The sequence below is a fragment of the Balaenoptera musculus genome, chromosome 16 (genome assembly GCF_009873245.2).
Source record: "Balaenoptera musculus isolate JJ_BM4_2016_0621 chromosome 16, mBalMus1.pri.v3, whole genome shotgun sequence".
NCBI lineage: Eukaryota > Metazoa > Chordata > Mammalia > Artiodactyla > Balaenopteridae > Balaenoptera > Balaenoptera musculus.
The window spans coordinates 31,334,131-31,355,028 of NC_045800.1; the positions used below are offsets into that span (position 1 = coordinate 31,334,131).

The window sequence follows — 20,898 nt, forward strand, 5'->3', positions numbered from 1 at the left end:
GAATTGAAGAAATCTTTTAAAAGAAAAAATCTAAGAAATAAAAGGGCAAAGATTTAATATTGTTAAGACGTCAATACTACCCCAAATCATTTACACATTTAATATACCCCCCCCATCAAAATCCCAATGGTGTTTTTTGCAGAAATACAAAAATCCATTCTAATATTCATATGGAATCTCAAGGGACTCCAAATAGCCAAAACAACTTTGAAAAAGAGAAAAAAGTTGGAGGTATCACACTTTCTAATTTTAAAACTTATTACAAAGCTACAGTAATCAAAACAATATGGTACTTCGGTTGTTTCCATATCTTGGCAATTGTAAATAATGTTGCAATGAACATGGGGTGCATATATCTTTTCCAATTAGTTTTTGTAATCTTTGGATAAATACCCAAAGTGGGATAGCTGGATCATATGGTAGTTCTGTTCTTAATTTTTCTGAGGAATCTCCACACTGTTTTCCATAGTGGCTATACCAATTTACATTCCCACCAACTGTGTATAAGGGTTCCCTTTTCTCCACATCAATGAATGGATAAAGAAGATGTGGTATATATATATAATGGAATATTATTCAGCCATAAAAAGATGAAATCTTGCCATTTGTGACAACATGGATAAAACTTGAGGGTATTAAGTTAAGTGAAATAAGTCAGATGGAGAAAGACAAATACCATGTGATTTTACTCATGTGTGGAATATAACAAACAAAACCAAAAGAACAAAATAATGAACAAACCAAACCAAACACATAGATACTAAGAATGGTGGGGGGGAGATAAAGGGTATCAACTGTATGGTGATTTTTGGTGGTGAGCATGTTGTACTGTATATATAAGTAGAAATATAATATGCACACATAAAACTTATATAATGTTATAAACCAGTTATATCAATTAAAGATAAATTTAAAAAAACCAATGTGGTACTGACATAAACACAGACACATAGAATAATGGAATAGAACAGAGTCCAGAAATAAACCCTCACATATATGGCCAAACGATTTTTGACAAGGGTGCCAAGACCATTCAACAGGGGAAAAGACCAATGGTGTTGGGAAAACTGGATAACCACATGTAAAAAGCATAAAGTTGGATCCTTACCTTATAACATATACAAAAATAAACTCAAAATGGATAAAGACCTAAAACTATAAAACCCTTTGAAGAAAACATAGTGGGAAAAGCTTCATAACATTGGATTTGGCAATGATATTTTGGATATAACACCAAAAAAACAGGCAGCAAAAGTAAAAATAGATGAAATGGTTTACATCAAAATTTAAAAAACTTCTGTTTATCAAATGACATAATCAACAGAGTGAAAAGGCAACCTACAAACTGGGAGAAAATATTTGCAAATCATATATTTGATAGGGGCTGAATATTCACAAAGAACTCCTACAACTCAACAACAACAAAACTTGATTTAAAAATGGGGAAGGTACTTGACAGACATTTCTCCAAAGATGATAAACAAATAAACAACAAACACATGAAAAGATGCTCAACATCACAAATTATTAGGGAATGCAAATTAAAACCATAATGAGATACCACCTTCCGTCCATTAAAATGGCTATGTAAAAATAAAAAATAAACAAAAAACAACAAATGTTGGCAAGGATGTGGATAAACTGAAATCCTTATGCACTGTTGGTGGGAATGTAAAATGGGGCAACTGATGTGGAAAAAGTTCGGTGGTCCCCCAAAAAACAGAACTACCATATGATCCAGCAATTCTACTTCTGGGTACTTATCCAAAGGAAACAAAAACACCAACTCAAAAAGATGTTCACTGCAGCATTAATTACAATAGCCAAGATATGGAAGTAACCTAAGTGTCCGTAGATGAATGAATGGCTAAAGAAAATGTGGTCGGTCCAACTATCTATACACACACACACACACACACACACACACACACACACACACACACACAGGAATAACACTAAGCTTTTTATGGAAATCTTGCCATTTGTGACAACATGGATACACCTTGAGGGCGTTATACTAAATAAGTCATACAAAGACAAATATTGTATGATATCACTTTTATGTGGAATCTAAAAACAAAACAAAACACCTGAACTCATAGAGAACAGACTGGTGGTGGTGGGAGGGCGCAAAATGGGTGAGGGTAGTCAAAAAGTACAAACTTCCAGTTGCAAAATCAGTAAGTTTTAGGGATGTAATGTGCAGCATGGTGATTGTAGTTAATGATACTGTATTACAGGGACTTCCCTGGTGGCACAGTGGTTAAGAATCCGCCTGCCAATGCAGGGGACACGGGTTCGAGCCCTGGTCTGGGAAGATCCTACATGCCGTGGAGCAACTAAGCCCATGTGCCACAACTACTGAGCCCGCGTGCCTAGAGCCCGTGCTCCGCAACAAGAGAAGCCACCGCCATGAGAAGCCCACGCACCGCAACGAAGAGAGTAGCCCCCGCTCACGGCAACTAGAGAAAGCCCACGTGCGGCAACAAAGACCCAGCGCAGCCAAAAATAAATAAATAAAATAAATTTGTAAAAAAAAAAAAATTACTGTATTATATATTTGAAAGTTGCTAAGAGAATAAATCTTAAAGTTCTTATCACAAGAAAAAGAAACTGTAACTATGTGTGGTGATGGATGTTAACTAGACTTACTGTGATGATCATTTTGCAACATACACAAATACTGACCATTATGTTGTACACCTGAAACTAGCAAGTTATATTTCAATTATACAATTAGAAAAAAAAGAATAATAACCAAAAAATGGTTTCAAAAATGTATTGCTGGGCAATGCAATCTTATTGATTTTCTTGAAACTATCTTTTTTTTGTTGCTGGTACAAGCAGAAAACTCCAAGTAGCAATTCAAGTGAGAGGAATAAAGTTACTATAGCCTATTCCCCCTTGTTATTTTTTTAAAACACTGCCTTCATAGTTGAGAGTTCCTCACTGTTCTTTGCCCTCAGTGTGAGCAAGTCAATTAGCCAGGATTCTTATACTTAGGCATTCTTGCCTCGCTGAATTCCTGCCAACTGTTAACACCTACAGTTACACTGACTATATTCTAATTTCAATAAGAATCTCTCATCACCGTTCAGTAACTAATTTCTTGTTGGTTTTTGCCTTCTTCAACTGTTCCGTCCTTTTAATAACTAATTTCTTCCTCTCCTCCAGTTTCTTTTCTTTCAAGAGTATAAATATTATGTGTTTCCCCCTCCTCCCCAAAACATCTTTACTTAAACCAACTGCCCATTCCTTCTATGGTCCTGTTTCCTTCATCACCCCTGACACTGACAACTTTTCAAACTAGTAGTCTATATCCATTTCTTAACTCCCACACCACTTATTCATTAACCCTGTCAGACTTATAGTCTGGCTCCCACAACCAGTGTTCTTGAGAAGCTATTCTCTCAAAGCCCAGTGGAGTATCTTTGGGGGTACTTACTCAACCCATTTAGGGTCCATTTTGGGAAATGGCATAGAAGTCCATATTAGAGCAACAAACGTGACAATCCATCTCCCTACTTATCACCCAGGATGGGGCCAGGAAGTTGTCTGATTCAAGATGGGCAACCCATTTATTCTATGATTCTACCTTCCTTTCAATCTGATTCTTCTTCCTACTTTCTAAAATGAAGGTTTTCTTCAGTTCTCACTATTTTGCGCTTTACCTCTCACCGAAGACTTCACCTGCTCAAATAAACCAATCATTGTATGTATTCAGAACACTCCAAATATGTATTCAGCTCAGACCTCTTCTTTCAACTCAATTTCCACAACTCTGTCTCCTGGACACTTCCAACTAAATGCTTACTTTCATCGCAAACTGCTTCCAGCTAATAACCTCATTATCCTCACCATAAAAACTGGCCACTACACCTTTCCCCGTCTCACTTCTCAACCTCTGTTAATTCACCATGTTAAGTCAACCTGGCTTAGAAAGCCTAACATCAGTATCACTTCACTCTCCCTTATCTATACATTTATGTAATCATTAAGTTTCAGCAATTCTTTATTCTAGATTTTCTACATACATCCCTTCCTTATGCATCTGCACAGCCAAGACCCTAGTTCAGGCTTATTTTCTGGATGATTACAAGAACCTCTTCTAATTTTCTCTCCATTACATCCTAAAAATAACTATCAAATTAACTGTTCTAAAACACAGATCCTTTTAAGGTTCACGTTGAATTCGATCTCCTTGATTAAGCAAATTCCAGTGTCATCTGTTGCACCTCTCAACTGCTACGTACTTGTATTTTCTTGTGTTATCTACTACCTTTTCAAATATTACATATGAGAATGAAGGAGGGAATTTTACTCTCAATATCAGAGCTCTGATTCTGGGCAAGCAGGATAGAGGATTTAAATCTCCCTAATTTAGATCTCCTTTAATTCCATTAGCCACCCATGGTCTCACCAACATTCCATAAGCAAGGAGGGATCCACTTTTTACTTCTTTGGTATACTTTCTGGTTTATCACAGAACCAGACATTCAATAAATCTGCCAAATGATCAGTATGATTAGTATATTGGTTAACTCTAACCACATAAAATTGGATACAGTTAATCTCCGATTAATGGTTTCTCCAAGTCTGTATGTTTGTTTTAGGGGGAAAAAGTCCACAGATCGGGAGTATATATTAAAAAAACACAAAACACACACACACACAAACTGCCCCCGCCCCCAAAAAAACCTCTTTGATATTTCATCTTGGATGAGCACTGATTCACTGTGTCAAGTGGTTTTCCTGAATCTTTTAAAATAATCTATAAAAGGCCTCTGGAAACACAACAAGGTTAGGTCTTGCAATTTAGATTTGTACAATTAACTGAGCAAGTAGTTAATCATGTATTAATTTGTGGTATCCATTTAACTCCACCCTGTATCTATTTAAGTCTCACAAGTAAATAACCCTTAAACTTCTCATATTTGTTTCTTCTTTCTCAGTCTTAATAGACAGGCACTATATTGATACATTTTTCTTCCACAGTTCATTTTATATAATAGGTACTATGAATACTTACTGAGTTGTGGTACTCTGGGACAAGATGACAGACAAGTCATTATCTAACAGCACTGAATATGCCCAAACTAATAATTCAACACAAATACATGCTGTAGAATACAATGAGAAAATAATAACTAGATTTAGTATCTGCTCTTACTATAAATTTCAATGTGCTAAAATAGAAATAAAAATTAAAATGTTAGGGCTTCCCTGGTGGCGCAGTGGTTGAGAATCTGCCTGCCAATGCAGGAGACACGGGTTCGAGCCCTGGTCTGGGAAGATCCCACATGCCGCGGAGCGACTAGGCCCGTGAGCCACAATTGCTGAGCCTGCGCGTCTGGAGTGTGTGCTCCGCAACAAGAGAGGCCGTGATAGTGAGAGGCCCGCGCACCGCAATGAAGAGTGGCCCCCACTTGCTGCAACTAGAGAAAGCCCTCGCACAGAAACGAAGACCCAACACAGCCATAAATAAATAAATTAATTAATTAAATTAAAAAAAATTAAAATGTTAGAAGGATATATCTAAACTTCTAATTAGTGTATACTCACAAAACAGAGGAAACTATGAAATGTTCAGAGTAAACACATGACAGACTAATGAAATCTATCTAGTTACATGATTCCTGAGGGTAGATGGGCACTGAAAGAGATCTATAATGTGACTCTAGTCTTATCGCTGGTTACTTACAAAAATAAATGCTCTGCTGCACCCAGGATGTGCCCCTCCTGTGTCTGCCTATCCAGACCTATGTATTCTTCAAAAATGCAGCTCAAGTCCCAACTTCTTAAAACATTCTCCTAATACGCTAGTCAAATACTGAACTTACTAACAGTCTTATAATAAACTTAAGAGCATAAACATTTTATATTTTTGTACAACATCCCATCTTACATTATCCTTAGTTACTAAAACATCCATGCTCTTTACTCTATACTTGCTATCTCTACTCTATCCATGTACAAGAACAGCCATTACTATAGACTGATTCATTGCTTAGAATTAGTCCATTTTTAGGGATATGAAATAGTGAAAGTAATTTTTAATTCTTCCCATCTCTCCAATACTCTCTCACTACTATTGGATCAGCTGTTCATACTATCAACACGATCCTACAATTAATAAAAGCCTCACAAGATGGTTTCTAATAGATACAGAAAGAAATACAGATGTATATATACATATATTTAAGTAAACATACATATTTCCTAGCTCAGACAACTGACGAGGCCTAGAAAGCAGTGATGTTCTAGTACCAATGAGTATACCTCGTACCTTGGTTTCTTATACAATTTTCCAAATAAAAGAAACTAGGATTCCTTGGAGAAATCCAGGGTTGGGGAAGGGAAAGCAAAGATACGTGTGGAACATATTTTGGTGCCAAAAAGTAAAGAAATGATAGAAACATGTTTAAAAAAAAAAAAGATGAAGAGCCAACCTGAATGGGCTCTCAATGGCCAAATCCAGAACAATTCAAACTACAAAATAAACAATGATTGTAATAAATTATAACCAAAAGAACAAAATAAGAATATGTAAGTCCATATTGATAGGTAAACAAACAAAAACATAAATAGAGAAGGGAAACCTCTTCCTTACAGTAGGTTTCCAGCTAACAGAGGTTGAAGAAATAATACAAATAGAAAATCATCATCCGGTAAACACCATAGTAGTAATTTTTTCAGGCAAGATTCATCAATTGATGCTAAAATTAATGTATGATAAGAAACTAGTATGATGAGAAAAAGATATTCACAAAATCTCAAAGCACGTCTCCACAATTTCCACAAAAGGGAAAAAAACAGAAACCTTACAGTAGAGAAAACTGGCAGACACCATCTTAACCAAGTGATCAAAGTAAACATCACCATGTGTTTCCCAATATGGTGCACTAAGGATGACACAACATCAATTCTGTACAGTTCTTGCCAAAAATGCGTAACCTGAATTCAATCACGAGGAATCATCAGAAAAACTTAAATTGAGGGGCATTCTACAAATCAATTTGCCAGCATTCTTCAAAACTGTCAATGTTATGAAAGGCAAAGAAAAACTGAGAACTATTCCAGACTAAAGGAGACTAAGGAGACATGACAACTAAATACAAAGTGTGATCCTAGATTGGCTCCTGGACCAGAAAAATGACATTACTGGGGTAACTGGTGAATTCTGAAAGGCTTGCAGATTATACTATTGTATCAATGTTAATTTCGTGATTTTTATAACTGTACTGTGGTTACATAAGATGTTAACATTTGAGAAACCTGGGTAAAGGGTATAGAGGAATTCTTTTTATTATTTTTGCAACTGTTTTATATGTCTAAAATAATTTTAAAAAGAAGCTAAGAAAAAGTAAAAAGCCTCATGAGTGAATAATACACAGAGAACTTTGTATATATGCTTGGCACATGTAAGCACTCACAACAGTTAGCTATTAATATTATAATTCTCCAACTTTATTAAGCATGCTGACTTCTTAGTTCCTCATTTAGTAAATACTTTAGAATGTCTACTACATGCCCAACAAACAGGAAAGGAAGGAAAGAAAGAAAAAGCCAAGCAAGGCAGGCAGGCAGGTAGGCAGTGATGCCTAGCACATCTGAGACTGGCTATTTCAAATATACTCATGCCCATTTACACTCTTACTCTCTCCCCCTTTCAAACTGAGTAATCCCAAATGCTTCTTAATTCTTACTCGACCATTTTGTTATCAAAATGCATGTATTCTAAAAACATGGATCAAATCCCAGCTATGTGACTTTGCCCATAACTTAGTCTTTGCGACCCTTCCCATATCTTTATTTGTAAAACTGGGATGTCTTTAACCAACTTTATAGCATTGTTGTGAGACTAAATGGAAACAAAAGTAAATGACACATAGTATATGCTCAAAAAAAATGTTAGTTGTCTTTCCCTTACAAATTATATTTTCTAACTGCTGAAGTGTAGATGAATAATTGCTTTACTAATTTCTAGCTGAATATTTGTTATATTTTCTGAAGAGGCAACTTCATTTTTCATCTAGATATTTTAAAAAGTAAATATAAATAATGTATTTACTTTATCCATTCTAACAGTCAGTATCCAATGAAAATCCAACTAAAAAATATGCATAACCTCCATCTCATTCCCAAATATCAGACCAGTATTTCTAACAACTTTTCCAAACATTATCTAGACACCTCGCCATGCCAACCCCAACTTAAGATTCTAATATTGTGCTCTATGCTGCCACCTCTTGGCTGTTACCATTCTCTCCACATATTTCTTCTATTTTTGGAATCTTAAGTCAGCCAAGCCTCAACCCAATGGATACATTTAATTTCCAGATTCTAGTGCTTCTCAGATAAGATGCTCTAAATGCCTGCAAAGAGTTTCAACAAAATCACTTTAAATCTAACACAACTAAAGCTATACATTTGACAAGTTATATACTCTAGGCTCTCTCTTCCTATTTTCCATAGACATTATGGCTGTCTCTGAAAAAAATAAATGCCCAAGACAGATAGTGAAATGCCTAATGGAGAAAACCAGCTTTCCCAGATCTAGCTTGGTTTTCAAACGGAAATATTCTTCCTAATTAGAATACTAACTAAAAATTATAGAACTACGAACAGTAAGAACAGCTGCTACATGGTTAAATGCTACATGGTTCCATGCGTTGCTATTTCTGTTTTCTTCTAAAAATATTCATGCAATATTTTATCCTCATATAGCAATGGAAAACTCAATCATATTACAAGACTATACTCTACTCAATTATTGAACATAGAAAGGCTTTCCTCCCAAACCAATTCTGAAAGAAAGGTAATTAATCATTGGCTCCTTCTATGCTACCAAATGCCTATTAAATAACTTCAATAGACAGTCACAACACGTATGCGTGTGCACGCACACACACACAGACACACACAGTTTAAAATGATGAACTTTAACTTCATTGGTAGCTGCTTAATTTTCTGGCCTTTTTCAAACCACACTAAATTTCAAAACACTTTACTCATTAATTCAATAAAAACAGAACATCCTGGATAATCACAGCAAACACTTTTTCATGTACTTAAGCAAGAAAAAGATACCACAAAAGAAGAACGTTAAGAAGCTCTTAAACTGGTTTTGATTTTAAAGCTACTTTCCAACAATGGTAAATAATGGTAAAGTGGCCAAATGCAGGGGTACGAAGAAGCATGTCATGTTTCATGGTCTTCAGAGGTTGACAGTGTAGTCAGGAACACAAGATTCAAACACAGAAAAGGATAAACAACAAAAGGCAGAATATTACTTGACAAATAATTGGTATAATACTTACTACAACAGTGTGAAGGGTGGAAACAGCAATAAGAGCAGAGGTGTACCATTAATAAGAAAGGGGAGTCAAGGTAAGAGTAAGAGCAAGGGGAACTTCAAGCTATAAAGAACAACGGGTATGCAATGTTGTAGTTCAAATGGTAAAAGCATGTTGTTTAATACAAATGATCAGACCAGTTTTGCATGGAAGACTAGTGGGGTAGCATTAGAAAGAGAAGTGGACTGACCTGTGGAGGGTACTGAGGCACTGAGCATTAGGCTAATGAATCCCAAAGATAATTGTAAAGTCACTGGAGACTGAGTGCAGGGTAACATTTCCACACCATCTGAGGGGTGAGGGTCACGAGGAGGTAGGGAGGAGAGGGGTTTAACCATGTAGCAGTGTTTAACACACTGAAGAAAACTAAAAGAGACCAATCATGTTATTTCAGTAGGCCAGAAATAATGCTAATGGTCTGAACTATGGTGACGACTGTAGAAAGAAAAAGAATGGAAGAACTGATAGAACCTGGTCAATGATTTGAAGTTAGAAGTGTACCGGGGAGAGGAAGGAATTAAAAATGTTTCCAAAGCTTTAAAGCAGGGAACAGAAATACCAAAAAAAGAAACATAAGACAGTAAACCATTATTAATAAATGTTTCCAACAATTGAAATGTTTCTAAACCGGAATTCTTTTTATGTTTAACACAAAGCAATAAAACAACAGAAATGCAAAGGTACAGCCAATTTTTACAACTGAACACAAACAGCATCCATGCTCATATATTATGAAGAAACATACTAAAGCATAAACCACAGTCCATCATAAATCTACATGAATTAGTAACTACTTGATCCAGATCCATGTTACTGTCCGAATGACTCCCATTACGGGAATTACCATACATTTCGTATTTAAAATAAACACAACAGTTTGAGACCTAGTTCATTATTCTGCCTAGTGAACTAAATAAATAGACCAGTGCATGTTGGGATACAGATTTCTCAATAGGCTAATCAACAGACTAGAAACAGTCTGAATTGCAAAACTGAGTTACTATCAAAACTTTTATGAATAAATATGGAATCAGTACTCCTACAAATCCTCCAACAAAGTAACCAAATTTTGGAAAAATAAAAACTATAAAATACCACACTAGACAAGTTTCACAAGTTTCTTGGTTACCTTTACTTTATCTCTTCTCAAGCAACAGAACAGACAATTTTCATCAAAAGTCCAATCAGAAATGCTTTCAGGTTCACAGTCTGCAAAAATAGTAGGAATAACAAATTAACAGTTACAAGAGAGGATTTTTCAGGAAACAAATGAGAACTAATTTCAAAAATATTATTTATTTTAACAACAAAAACACCCCTAAGTAGTAGACAGATTCCTTATTTGCAATAATTGCTCACTAGTTAATACACCTTATTCATACATATATCTGCATTATCAACCACACACAAAAAGATGCTTAGATGGATATAGCTTCAACCCACATAAAACTGTGAATAAAAAGGAGAAGGAGACTGGGGCTTAAATCACCAAGGTATCATTTATGTCACCAGGAAGAATTTGAAATGCCAAAAAATTTTTTGAATACCTTTAAATAAACTGAGATCTTTTAATAATGCAGGTCCAAACAGCCCTTCAAGAATACTTTCAAACCCTAAAAGGATGAAAAAAAATCCATTATTACAATAATATTCCCTACAGTAAATTTAACCTTGTTGCATGAAAAAACAATGGTGTTTTCTTCCAATTCTCAAGGACCTCCAGATTATTACTCATGGGATGCTGAGGAGAGTATATGACCAATCTAAAAGGAGCATTTGCATTTTTGTCAGTGATTAACACTCAATACAAATTCAGAGCCCATTCCAAGACAATACAAAACAACAGTAGAAATAACCAATGAAGGAATGGAAATTCATGAGATCTCTTACTATCTTACAAAATTCCAAATACCTCTTTACATAAACTTTCAAACTTCATTTTAAAAAGCACCTTCCCCAATGAAAGAGTCAAACTGCTTCAAAATTTCCACAATGTTCTGGGTTAATCTAAATGGTATGTTTCTGAATATGAACTGAGATAACAGATTCTTCAATCTAACAGTATTTTTTTTAATTAATTAATTAATTTATTTATTTTTGGCTGTGCTGGGTCTTCGTGTCTGCGCGAGGGCTTTCTCCAGTTGTGGCAAGCGGGGGCCACTCCTCATCGCGGTGCGCGGGCCTCTCACTATCGCGGCCTCTCTTGTTGCGGAGCACAGGTTCCAGATGCGCAGGCTCAGTAGTTGTGGCTCACGGGCCCAGTTGCTCCGCGGCATGTGGGATCTTCCCAGACCAGGGCTCGAACCCGCGTCCCCTGCATTAGCAGGCAGATTCTCAACCACTGCGCCACCAGGGAAGCCTAACAGTATTTTTTAAGAAGGAAAATCCTAACTGAAAACAACATGTGTATCACATGCACACACAAAAAGCCCATTTTAATATTATAAAAGAAAAAGACTTCTGTAATTAGTTCACATTGCCACAGTAACTACTCACTGGTTCCTTTATGAAGCTAGAACCCACTAATTACACATACAAAAAGAAAGAGAGAGAGAGAAAGAGAATTCAAATATACCTATACATAGATGTTTAAACTATTACCACTCTCAATCAGTACAAAGTAGAAAATGAGGGGACTTTCCTGGTGGTCCAGTGGTTAAGAATCCGCCTTCCAATGCAAGGGACACAGGTTCGATCCCTGGTCACGGAAATAAGATCCCACATGCCACAGGGCAACTAAGCCCACGTGCCGTAACTACTGAGCCTGTGCGCTCTAGAGCCTGTGCGCCACAACTAGAGAGCCCACGTGCCACAACTACTGACCCATGCACAACTAGAGAGCCTGAGTGCTGCAACTACTGAGCCTGCGTGCCACAACTAGGGAGAAGCCCGCGCGCTGCAATAGAAGATCCTGCGAGCCACAACTAACACCCGACACAGCCAAATAAATTTTAAAAAATATTTTAAAAAATTCCTTTAGAAAGTTCTAAAAAAAAAAGTAGAAAATGAAAACAAACAAAAAAAAACCTTTTCTAATTTATTATCTCAAATGTTGCTGATTAACTCAATGAAAAACAATGTAAAAATATCTTTGCCATCTTGTTGTTTTCTATGGGTTATTAAGGAGGAAAATGCAAAAGAGAATCAAATTGTACCTTTATACAACATAACAAATAATTCATTAGTGCAGCAGTTCCCAAATTATGTATCATGGACCTCATTAGGAGCTCAAATAATTACAAGAGGTCCATGAATCCATGTTCTTTAAGCATGACCTTTAGAAAGAATAGGCCTTGTACATTCAGTATACATACAACTTTTCAAATGCACACAAATATTATCGCAATTAAGAAAATATATAAAGTGTTACTGAATTCCTAGTAGTTTGGGGCACTATGTATTTTGTCACATAATCTATTATCACCTAAGGGTTTATAATATTTTTTAATTGTTAAAAAAAGTACTCTTATGTTCAAAAGTGAGGGAACCACTAATGTAAATACTATAGCCAGGTGGATACATGAGGTCCACAAACAGGGACGTTTCCTAACCACAAATACAATCACCATAAAGGGTTTGGAAAGTAAGGGAGTAGAAAAGATGGTCCCTAGAAACAGTATTTTATCTGGTTGTAAGAGTAACATTGTAACGTAAGGGATTTCTTTGTCCTTAATATTAAGCCATCATTTTCAATAAGGTAATCCCTAGAGTTTGTAGTATCTGCACTGTAGTTAAACTATTTTCATGATTTCTAGATTCTAGATTTTTCATTTATTATTAAGGATTAATTGTTTTTCAACTCTCCTTCGTTCTTCCCATCAAAATGATTCCAAGGACATCAGCAAAACCAACCTACCCATTCAAGCAAATGGGAGGTATCTATCCTGTTTATTATTTGCCTACTATAATTAAAACACTGTCCACTAAATTACTATGTCCTCTCTTCCCTACACTAGGGAGGAGAGAAAGTGTTGGGCTAAGGGTTTTGAGGGTGGGGAGGTGGTGATGAGGGAATGAGAAAGAATTGCTAGATACTGCCTATCTTGGGCCTGCAAACTAGATATTTTCAACACTAACTTAAAAAAAAAAAAAATCCTGCAGCTGCCTCTAAAGCCCTCTTATCCCCAAAATGGATTTCTGACTTCACAAATATTAATGAAAGCACTTCAATATCTGGCAAGTACCAAGTACACACTGCAAATAACTAAAGGGGATTACAGGTGGCCCTTACTCTGAAGAGCAAATCTAATAGGCTTTCACCTGGGTTTATATGAAATTATAACAAATTCCAAATGTGGATGCTTAGCCATAAATTCTTGAAAGGGAAAAGTGTAAATACAGCAAAAAATAATACTAAGAAAGAAAAAAAGCAAATAAAAGCCTTGGGAGATAAAACTTTAAAAATTACAAAAGATAACAGAATCAGAAAGAATAATAGAATAAGAACTTCATCAATAACACACAAACACTAACAAAAACTGAATCGTATTATCAAAGAGCAGTGAAAGGGACAGACCAAAAAGAATCAAACAAGAAAAAAAATCTGGTCATAAATGCAAAGATTTAACCACAACTAATTTTGATCAAAACAGTAACTGTAAACAAGTCACTTCTCTTTTGCTCACGTCTGCAGCAATACATTAAACTGTACAAATACTGATCAGACATTGTTAAGTCATATTTTGCTTCCCCCTGTTAACTGAATTTAATGCCACTCAGTTTTATTAATACTAAAATACTGAATTTAGCAGTTGCATAGCAACAAGGAATGTCTCACGTGCTATGCTTGACATTAACAAAAGGCAAACAAGAAAAGAACAAATGTATTCAAAATTTATACCACGATCTCACAAAAAAGCCATGAAGATTAATAAACAAAATGCCATGGAAAATTAAATAAATAATGAAAAAGACAGCTATGTCCTTATGTTCAATCACTAGGGCTTAAAAAGCACCTGTATGTAATATATTATTACATGTAAAGAAATTTTAATAATTTTATTGAGCATGACTACTGGCCAAAGAATTCCTATCCAACATTGCAACTGGAATCAAAGCTGGTCTCCAATCCCTTTCTCGCTGCAACCTGAAGACAATCACTGTGTCTTCAGACAGTATTCCTGAACACTACTTTAACAATGTGACCATCTGTTCAGAAAAACCCCACTTTGTTTAAAAAACAAATCCCAAATTCCTAAGTCCAGCAATCAAAACTATTTATAATTTGACCCTAACCTACCACTGACAGTCTTATTTCTCAGAACTTTCCTGCTCATTCTCACAGCTCCAGCCAGGTTGGTATTCTAATCTATTCAGTCATCTATTATTTCTACCTCCTAATATTTTCTCAAGCCTTTTCATTTCACCTCTGCCCAAATAAATTACTTCCTTCAAAGCACTCTTCAGTTTGTTCAACAAATAGATATTCGCTTATCCAACATGTATTAACTGAAAGCCTACCACCTATCAGGGACAGTGGCGGGCACTGAGTAGGCAGGCAATGATGAACAGATATGGTGTCTGCCCTCATGGAGCCTGAGTTTCCAGTTTTCTCGTTCTCAGAATTCACACATCACTCCCCCCACTTTTAAATAAATGTCAACTGCCTTATGTTTTCTCTTTTCTGTCACATGTAAAGCCCTATGTAAGTATTCTGTAATACAAAATTTGTCATAGGCTAGCTAAACACTGTTTTTGTTTTTCCTTCTATATGTTTATGTCTTATCTCCTCAAGGAGATTTAATGCTTCAAGAAGGCTAGGAAGGGAGGTCTTTCCTGTTTCCCACAAGGTTCCTCTTATACTAGGGCTCTATGTGCCTGGTTTTTAGCTTCTGCTTTGAATAACCTAGCTCTCAAAAACAAAAGACAGAAGATTAAAATTACTCATACATTACCCTCTTCAATCTAAATCATAATCTCTACTCTATTTCTAACCAAAATGGGGAAAGCAGATTATGAAAAGTAACAAGATAGGGACATATCAAATATATAGCCAACTAATAAGCAACAGCCTGTACTTTTGAAATAAAGCAAAATATTATGAATGGAATGAAAATATGGTTCATGACTCTTGGGAACGTCTCCTCTGAGATAACAGTACAGAGATTATCAGTCTGAGAGATAAAGAGGGGCTGAAGGAAAACTAGGAGCATATCAGAAAATCAGTAATTTTCACATCAAGGTCCCTTGGATATCTTGCAAAACTTGGTGCCCGGTATAAAAGAGCTCAATCTTCAACAGAGTGTTATTATTTTATAAAATATCAGTTCAAAGGTATGTGCTGGTAACGATCATCAACTAATAGCTTAATAAACAAAGAGGAGACTGATAGTATCTGGAGTTCTTTGCTTAAAACTCAGGGTTTTAAACTTGCAAATACCACACTCAACTTCGTTACAAGTGAGTGCCAAAATGAATAATTAAAAAGCACCAGATTATACAATCTTTCACATGCAATCCAAAGGAATATAAGGTAATTAATCCCTTTTTACTGATGTTCCAGCTATTTCAGTGTGTCATACAACCAAATAAGTCTGGATGAACTTCTACAGGTAATGAGCAAAAACCAGGCTCCTCTTCTCATTACTTTACACAATCCACCCCTGCTGGACAGCTACACTCATTAAGAGTTCTTCCTCTCTCCCTGAGCATCTGCTTCCGGCCCATGCTCTGTGAGGAACCCATTTGCTGGCTTACTTATCACCCTGAGAATTACCCAGCACAAGAACTGATGAAAAAGAATGGGCATCATCAGAAAATCTACAAACAACAAATGCTGGAGAGGGTGTGGAGAAAAGGGAACCCTCTTGCACTGTTGGTGAGAATGTAAACTGATACAGCCACTATGGAGAACAGTATGGAGGTTCCTTAAAAAACTAAAAATAGAATTACCATATGACCCAGCAATCCCACCACTGGGCATATACCCAGAGAAAACCATAATTCAAAAAGCCACATGCACCCCAATGTTCACTGCAGCACTATTTACAATAGCCAGGTCATGGAAGCAACCTAAATGCCCATCGACAGATGAATGGATAAAGAAGATGTGGTACATATATACAATGGAATATTAGCCATAAAAAGGATGAAATTGGATCATCTGTAGAGACGTGGATGGACCTAGAGACTATCATACAGAATGAAGTCAGAAAGAGAAAAACAAGTATTGTATATTAACGCATACATGTGGAATCTAGAAAAATGGTACAGATGAACTGGTGTGCAAGGCAGAAATAGAGACACAAATGTAGAGAACAAACGTATGGACACCAAGGGGGGAAAGCAGGGTTGGGGGGGTGGTGGGATGAATTGGGAGATTGGGATTGACCTATATACACTAATATGTGTAAAACAGATAACTAATAAGAACCTGCTGTATAAAAAAATAAAATAAAATTCAAAAAAGAAAAAAAAACTGATGAAAAACTTGACCAGACATACTGAAGACAAACAATACTCCAGTCAAACTAACAGCCCAAACTGAAACAGAATTAATGAAGAAAAACATCAGAGATTGAAGAAAAATTATAAATAGTATTTCTACTGAAACCAGGGAAGAACAGCATTTAAAACAAAAAGCAAGCTGCTCTGGAAAAGGAGTGGAGAATATGTGCTTGGGGAGGGGAAAAAAGAAAAACAAAACTGCCAAAAAACCAAATGGAGGTATTAAGTAGAAAAATATACATCAAATTAGTGATTTAAAAAGCCAATTTAAGAAATGTCCTCACAATGCATAGTAAATCTGCAGACACAGAAATCATGAGAAAAAGATTAGAGATGAGGAGGAGGCCAGGACATTCAATATCTGTGAAATAGGATTTCCAGAACAAGAAAGAGCAAAGAATATAAATTTTTAAAAATTAAATTTAAGAAATGGGGGTAGGGTGAGGGGGAAGAAGGAGAAGGAAAAGAAAACTTCCTAATGTTGAATACTGTCTTGAGTCTTCATATTTAATGTGCTCTGAGAAGTACTGGGGCAGAATACGCAGGGGAAAACAAAGCATATATACATGTAAAAACTCTCCTGGCAGAATATCTGAATTTCAAAAATAAAAGATTAAAAGCTCCAAATAAGGAGAAAATTTTACTTAATTTTACATAAAATAAGAAGAAAGGGATTTAGAATGACAGGCATTTCATCAGTAAAAGTAAATGCTAAAAGCCAATGGAAGTATGCTCACAAAATTCTGAGGGTAAAAAAACCTCACTTTTTTTAGCCAATCTATTTTTCACAGATATGAGTAAAATAAAGAAATTACTGGATATGCTATGATTTGGAAAATAGGACAGTCATTTACTCTGGGTACTAGCAACAGTCACTTAAAGTAGTTGAGCTAAAAAAAAAAAATTCAGAACAAAGACCTAAAAATGGAAAACACTGTTTATATAAAAAATAATGGTAAGCAATATACCAGTAAAACTAACAGTTAAGTATAAACAGTTGTTACTAATATGGGGGGGGGGATTCAGTTTAATATAACATATAAGAAAGGATTCTTTAAATAGATAAACACAATATAATTTTTTAAATTAATGATTTAGGAATAACATCCCAAACTATTACAACACAATCTTGGGTGAAAAAGTAAGAGTAAAATATGCTTAAGTAAAGTATGTAAGATCAAGTGTGCATGTGGGATGAGGGAACAACTTATAACAGTCATTACTCTTTGATGCTGATAAGAAAATGTAGCTTTAAATTTGCTTAAAACGTATGGATAAAGCTGAAGAATTTCCAATCATCAGAGGAAATAGAGAACAACCAAAAAAGATCAACTACAAAAGTAAATAAAATTAAAAACTCAACAAAAAGCGAGCATGCTAAACAAGAAACACAAAAAATAATTTCAGGAATAGTATCAACCGTGTACATGTTACAATAAATGTTACTCAACTGAATTAACTACGTAAAAGAGAAAAAAGTGTCAGGTAGGGCACAGCAATATGCAGTTCATAACAGACTCAAAGTGACATAGATATGTTGAAACTAAAGAGGGAGGCATAGATATGAGAAAAATGTAAAAAAAAGAGAAAAAAAAGAAAGCAATAAAGGTGGCAGTAACAATCAGAAAAAGAATTATTCAAGGATAAAAGCGTAAAACGTAGATAACTAATAAGAACCTGCTGTATAGCACAGGGAACTCTACTCAATACTCTGTAATGGCGTATATGGGAAAAGAGTCTTAAAAAAAAAAAAAAAGAAAGAGTGGATACATGGAAATGTATAACTGTTTCACTTTGCTCTACACCTGAAACTAACACAACATTGTAAAGCCACTATACTCCAATAAAAATTTTTTTAAAAAGCATAAAACAAAAAAGTGAAGAATTTTTCAATTACTAAAGGGCTAATCTATTTTATGAGTGAAACTGACCTATAATTTTTTTTTTCTTATATATGTTTGGGTTTGGCAACTGTACTCCTCGAAAGAGTTGAGATATATTTCCTTTTTTCCTACTTTCTGAAAGAGGTGACAGAAAATTGGGAAGCTTTCTTCCTTAAAAGTTGGGAAGAACTCAAATCTAAAGCATTCTGGGCTTATTCTCTTTGATAGAAGAGTTTTAACTATTAAATTTATTTAATAGAAATAGAACAATTCAAGCTTTTTATTTCTTCTTGAATCAGTTTTTGGTAAGTTATATTTTTCTTTAATTTCAAAATTATTGGCATATGGTTGATAGTATTTTCCCTTATCTTTTTAAAAGTTGTGGTAAAATGTACATAATATAAAATTTATCATTTTAATCATTTTTAAGTTTACCATTACATATATTTACACTGTTTGCACCATCACCCATCTCCAGTACTTTTTTCATCTTGCAAAACTGCAACTCTATACCCATTAAATAGTAACTCCCTATTTCCTCCTACTCCCAGTCCTGCCAACCGCCATTCTACTTTCTGTCTATACAAATGTGACTATTGCACACCTCTTAAGTGGAATAACAGAGTATGTATTTGTCATTTAGTGACTGGCTTACTTCATTTAGCATAATATCTTCACGGTTCATCCATCCTGCAGCATGTGACAGGACTTCTGTCCCTTTTAAGGCTGAATAACATTCCACTGATGCATAGATCATATTTTGTTTATCCATTCATACATCGATGGACACAAGTTGCTTCTACCTTTTGGCTAGTATAAAATAACACTGCTATAAATCCCGTATCTTTTAAATCTCCTCTTCATCTGTAGTCTTCATTTTCATAATATTATTTATTTATGTCTTTTATTCCTTGACCAATCTTACCAGGCTTGTTTTCTTAGTTCCCCCTCCCAATTCATTTTTGACTTTTCTTGATCTTCTCTAATATATCTTTGTTTTCTGGTTCATTAATTTTCACTAAGTTTCATTATCTCTCTATTTTCTTTGGGTTTATTCTGCTGTTCTTTTTCTAACTTATGACAGAAGCGTAGTTCACTTATTTTCAAGTTTTCCTTTTTTTTTTTAAACAAAGTATAGGAGTGATTTAAGAGAATTAAACCTTAATTATTTTTTTTTTTTTAAATTTATTTATTTTTGGCTGTGTTGGGTCTTTGTTTCTGTGCGAGGGCTTTCTCTAGTTGTGGCGAGCGGGGGCCACTCTTCATCGCGGTGCACGGGCCTCTCACCGTCGCGGCCTCTCTTGTTGCCTCGCGGCATGTGGGATCTTCCCAGACCAGGGCTCGAACCCGTGTCCCCTGCATTGGCAGGCAGATTCTCAACCACTGCGCCACCAGGGAAGCCCAAACCTTAATTATTTTGTATTAAAAAGTAATCTAGGATAAATAAAATGTATATCCATATAATGAGAATATTATTACAATAAGGATGAATGAACTTCAAAACATTATGCTAAGTGAAGAAGGCCAGAAATAAAAGATTACATACTATATGTTTCTGTTTATATGAAATGTCCAGAAAATACAAATCTATAGCGATAGAAAGTAGTGTTTTCCTAGGGCTGGGAGTGAAAATGGGAATGACTGCAAATGGACACCACATTTCTTTTCAAGGTGATGGATTTATTCTAACAGATTTTGGTGATGGTTGCACAACTTGGTAAATATAATAAAAATCAGTGAATTGTATACTTAAAATGGGTGAATTGTAAGGTGAATAAATTATATGTTAATAAAGCTGTTAACAAAATAAGTATGCGTATTTGGTAAATATTTATAATGCTTTAAGAAAACTTGGCCTGTTAAAGAGCCAGCCTTGGAATTTTAATCTGAAATGTAGAACTGAATAGCTGATTTACGCCTGGTTGCTGAAATCTTACTAAGTTTATATACTGTATTAGAATTCTTACACAACTTAAGAATAATCACATTTATAAGTTTAAATTACATTTACAAGATTTTTTCAAATTATCTAAGAAGGTTTTGTTAAATCAATATTTAAGAAGAAAATATCTATAGTTTTAGATTAAAATGTTTTAAGAGTTAACTAAAATATTTATCAGAAGTGTAAGTTTGGAGTAAGATCTATATTTTAGGAGAATGAGGTTTTAAATTTATAAATTTAAATAAACTGAACATTAAATTAGAAATTGAAG

The 20,898-nt window shown here is 35.1% G+C and overlaps 1 protein-coding gene across 10 annotated transcripts in view; it reads right to left on the bottom strand.

The window, feature by feature from the left end:
• Positions 1-20,898, bottom strand: part of LCOR (ligand dependent nuclear receptor corepressor) — a 128,669-nt gene that overhangs the window by 56,218 nt on the left and 51,553 nt on the right. For 9 of the 10 annotated variants that reach the window (XM_036828048.1, XM_036828051.1, XM_036828052.1 and 6 more), the window contains 2 exons: positions 10,904-10,969; positions 10,486-10,565 (listed from right to left, as the gene is read on the bottom strand). In XM_036828048.1, the coding sequence (XP_036683943.1) occupies positions 10,486-10,565; positions 10,904-10,969 (146 nt within the window). Of the gene's footprint in view, positions 1-10,485; positions 10,566-10,903; positions 10,970-20,898 lie in introns of those variants that run through there. The other variant, XM_036828054.1, reaches the window with a different exon arrangement.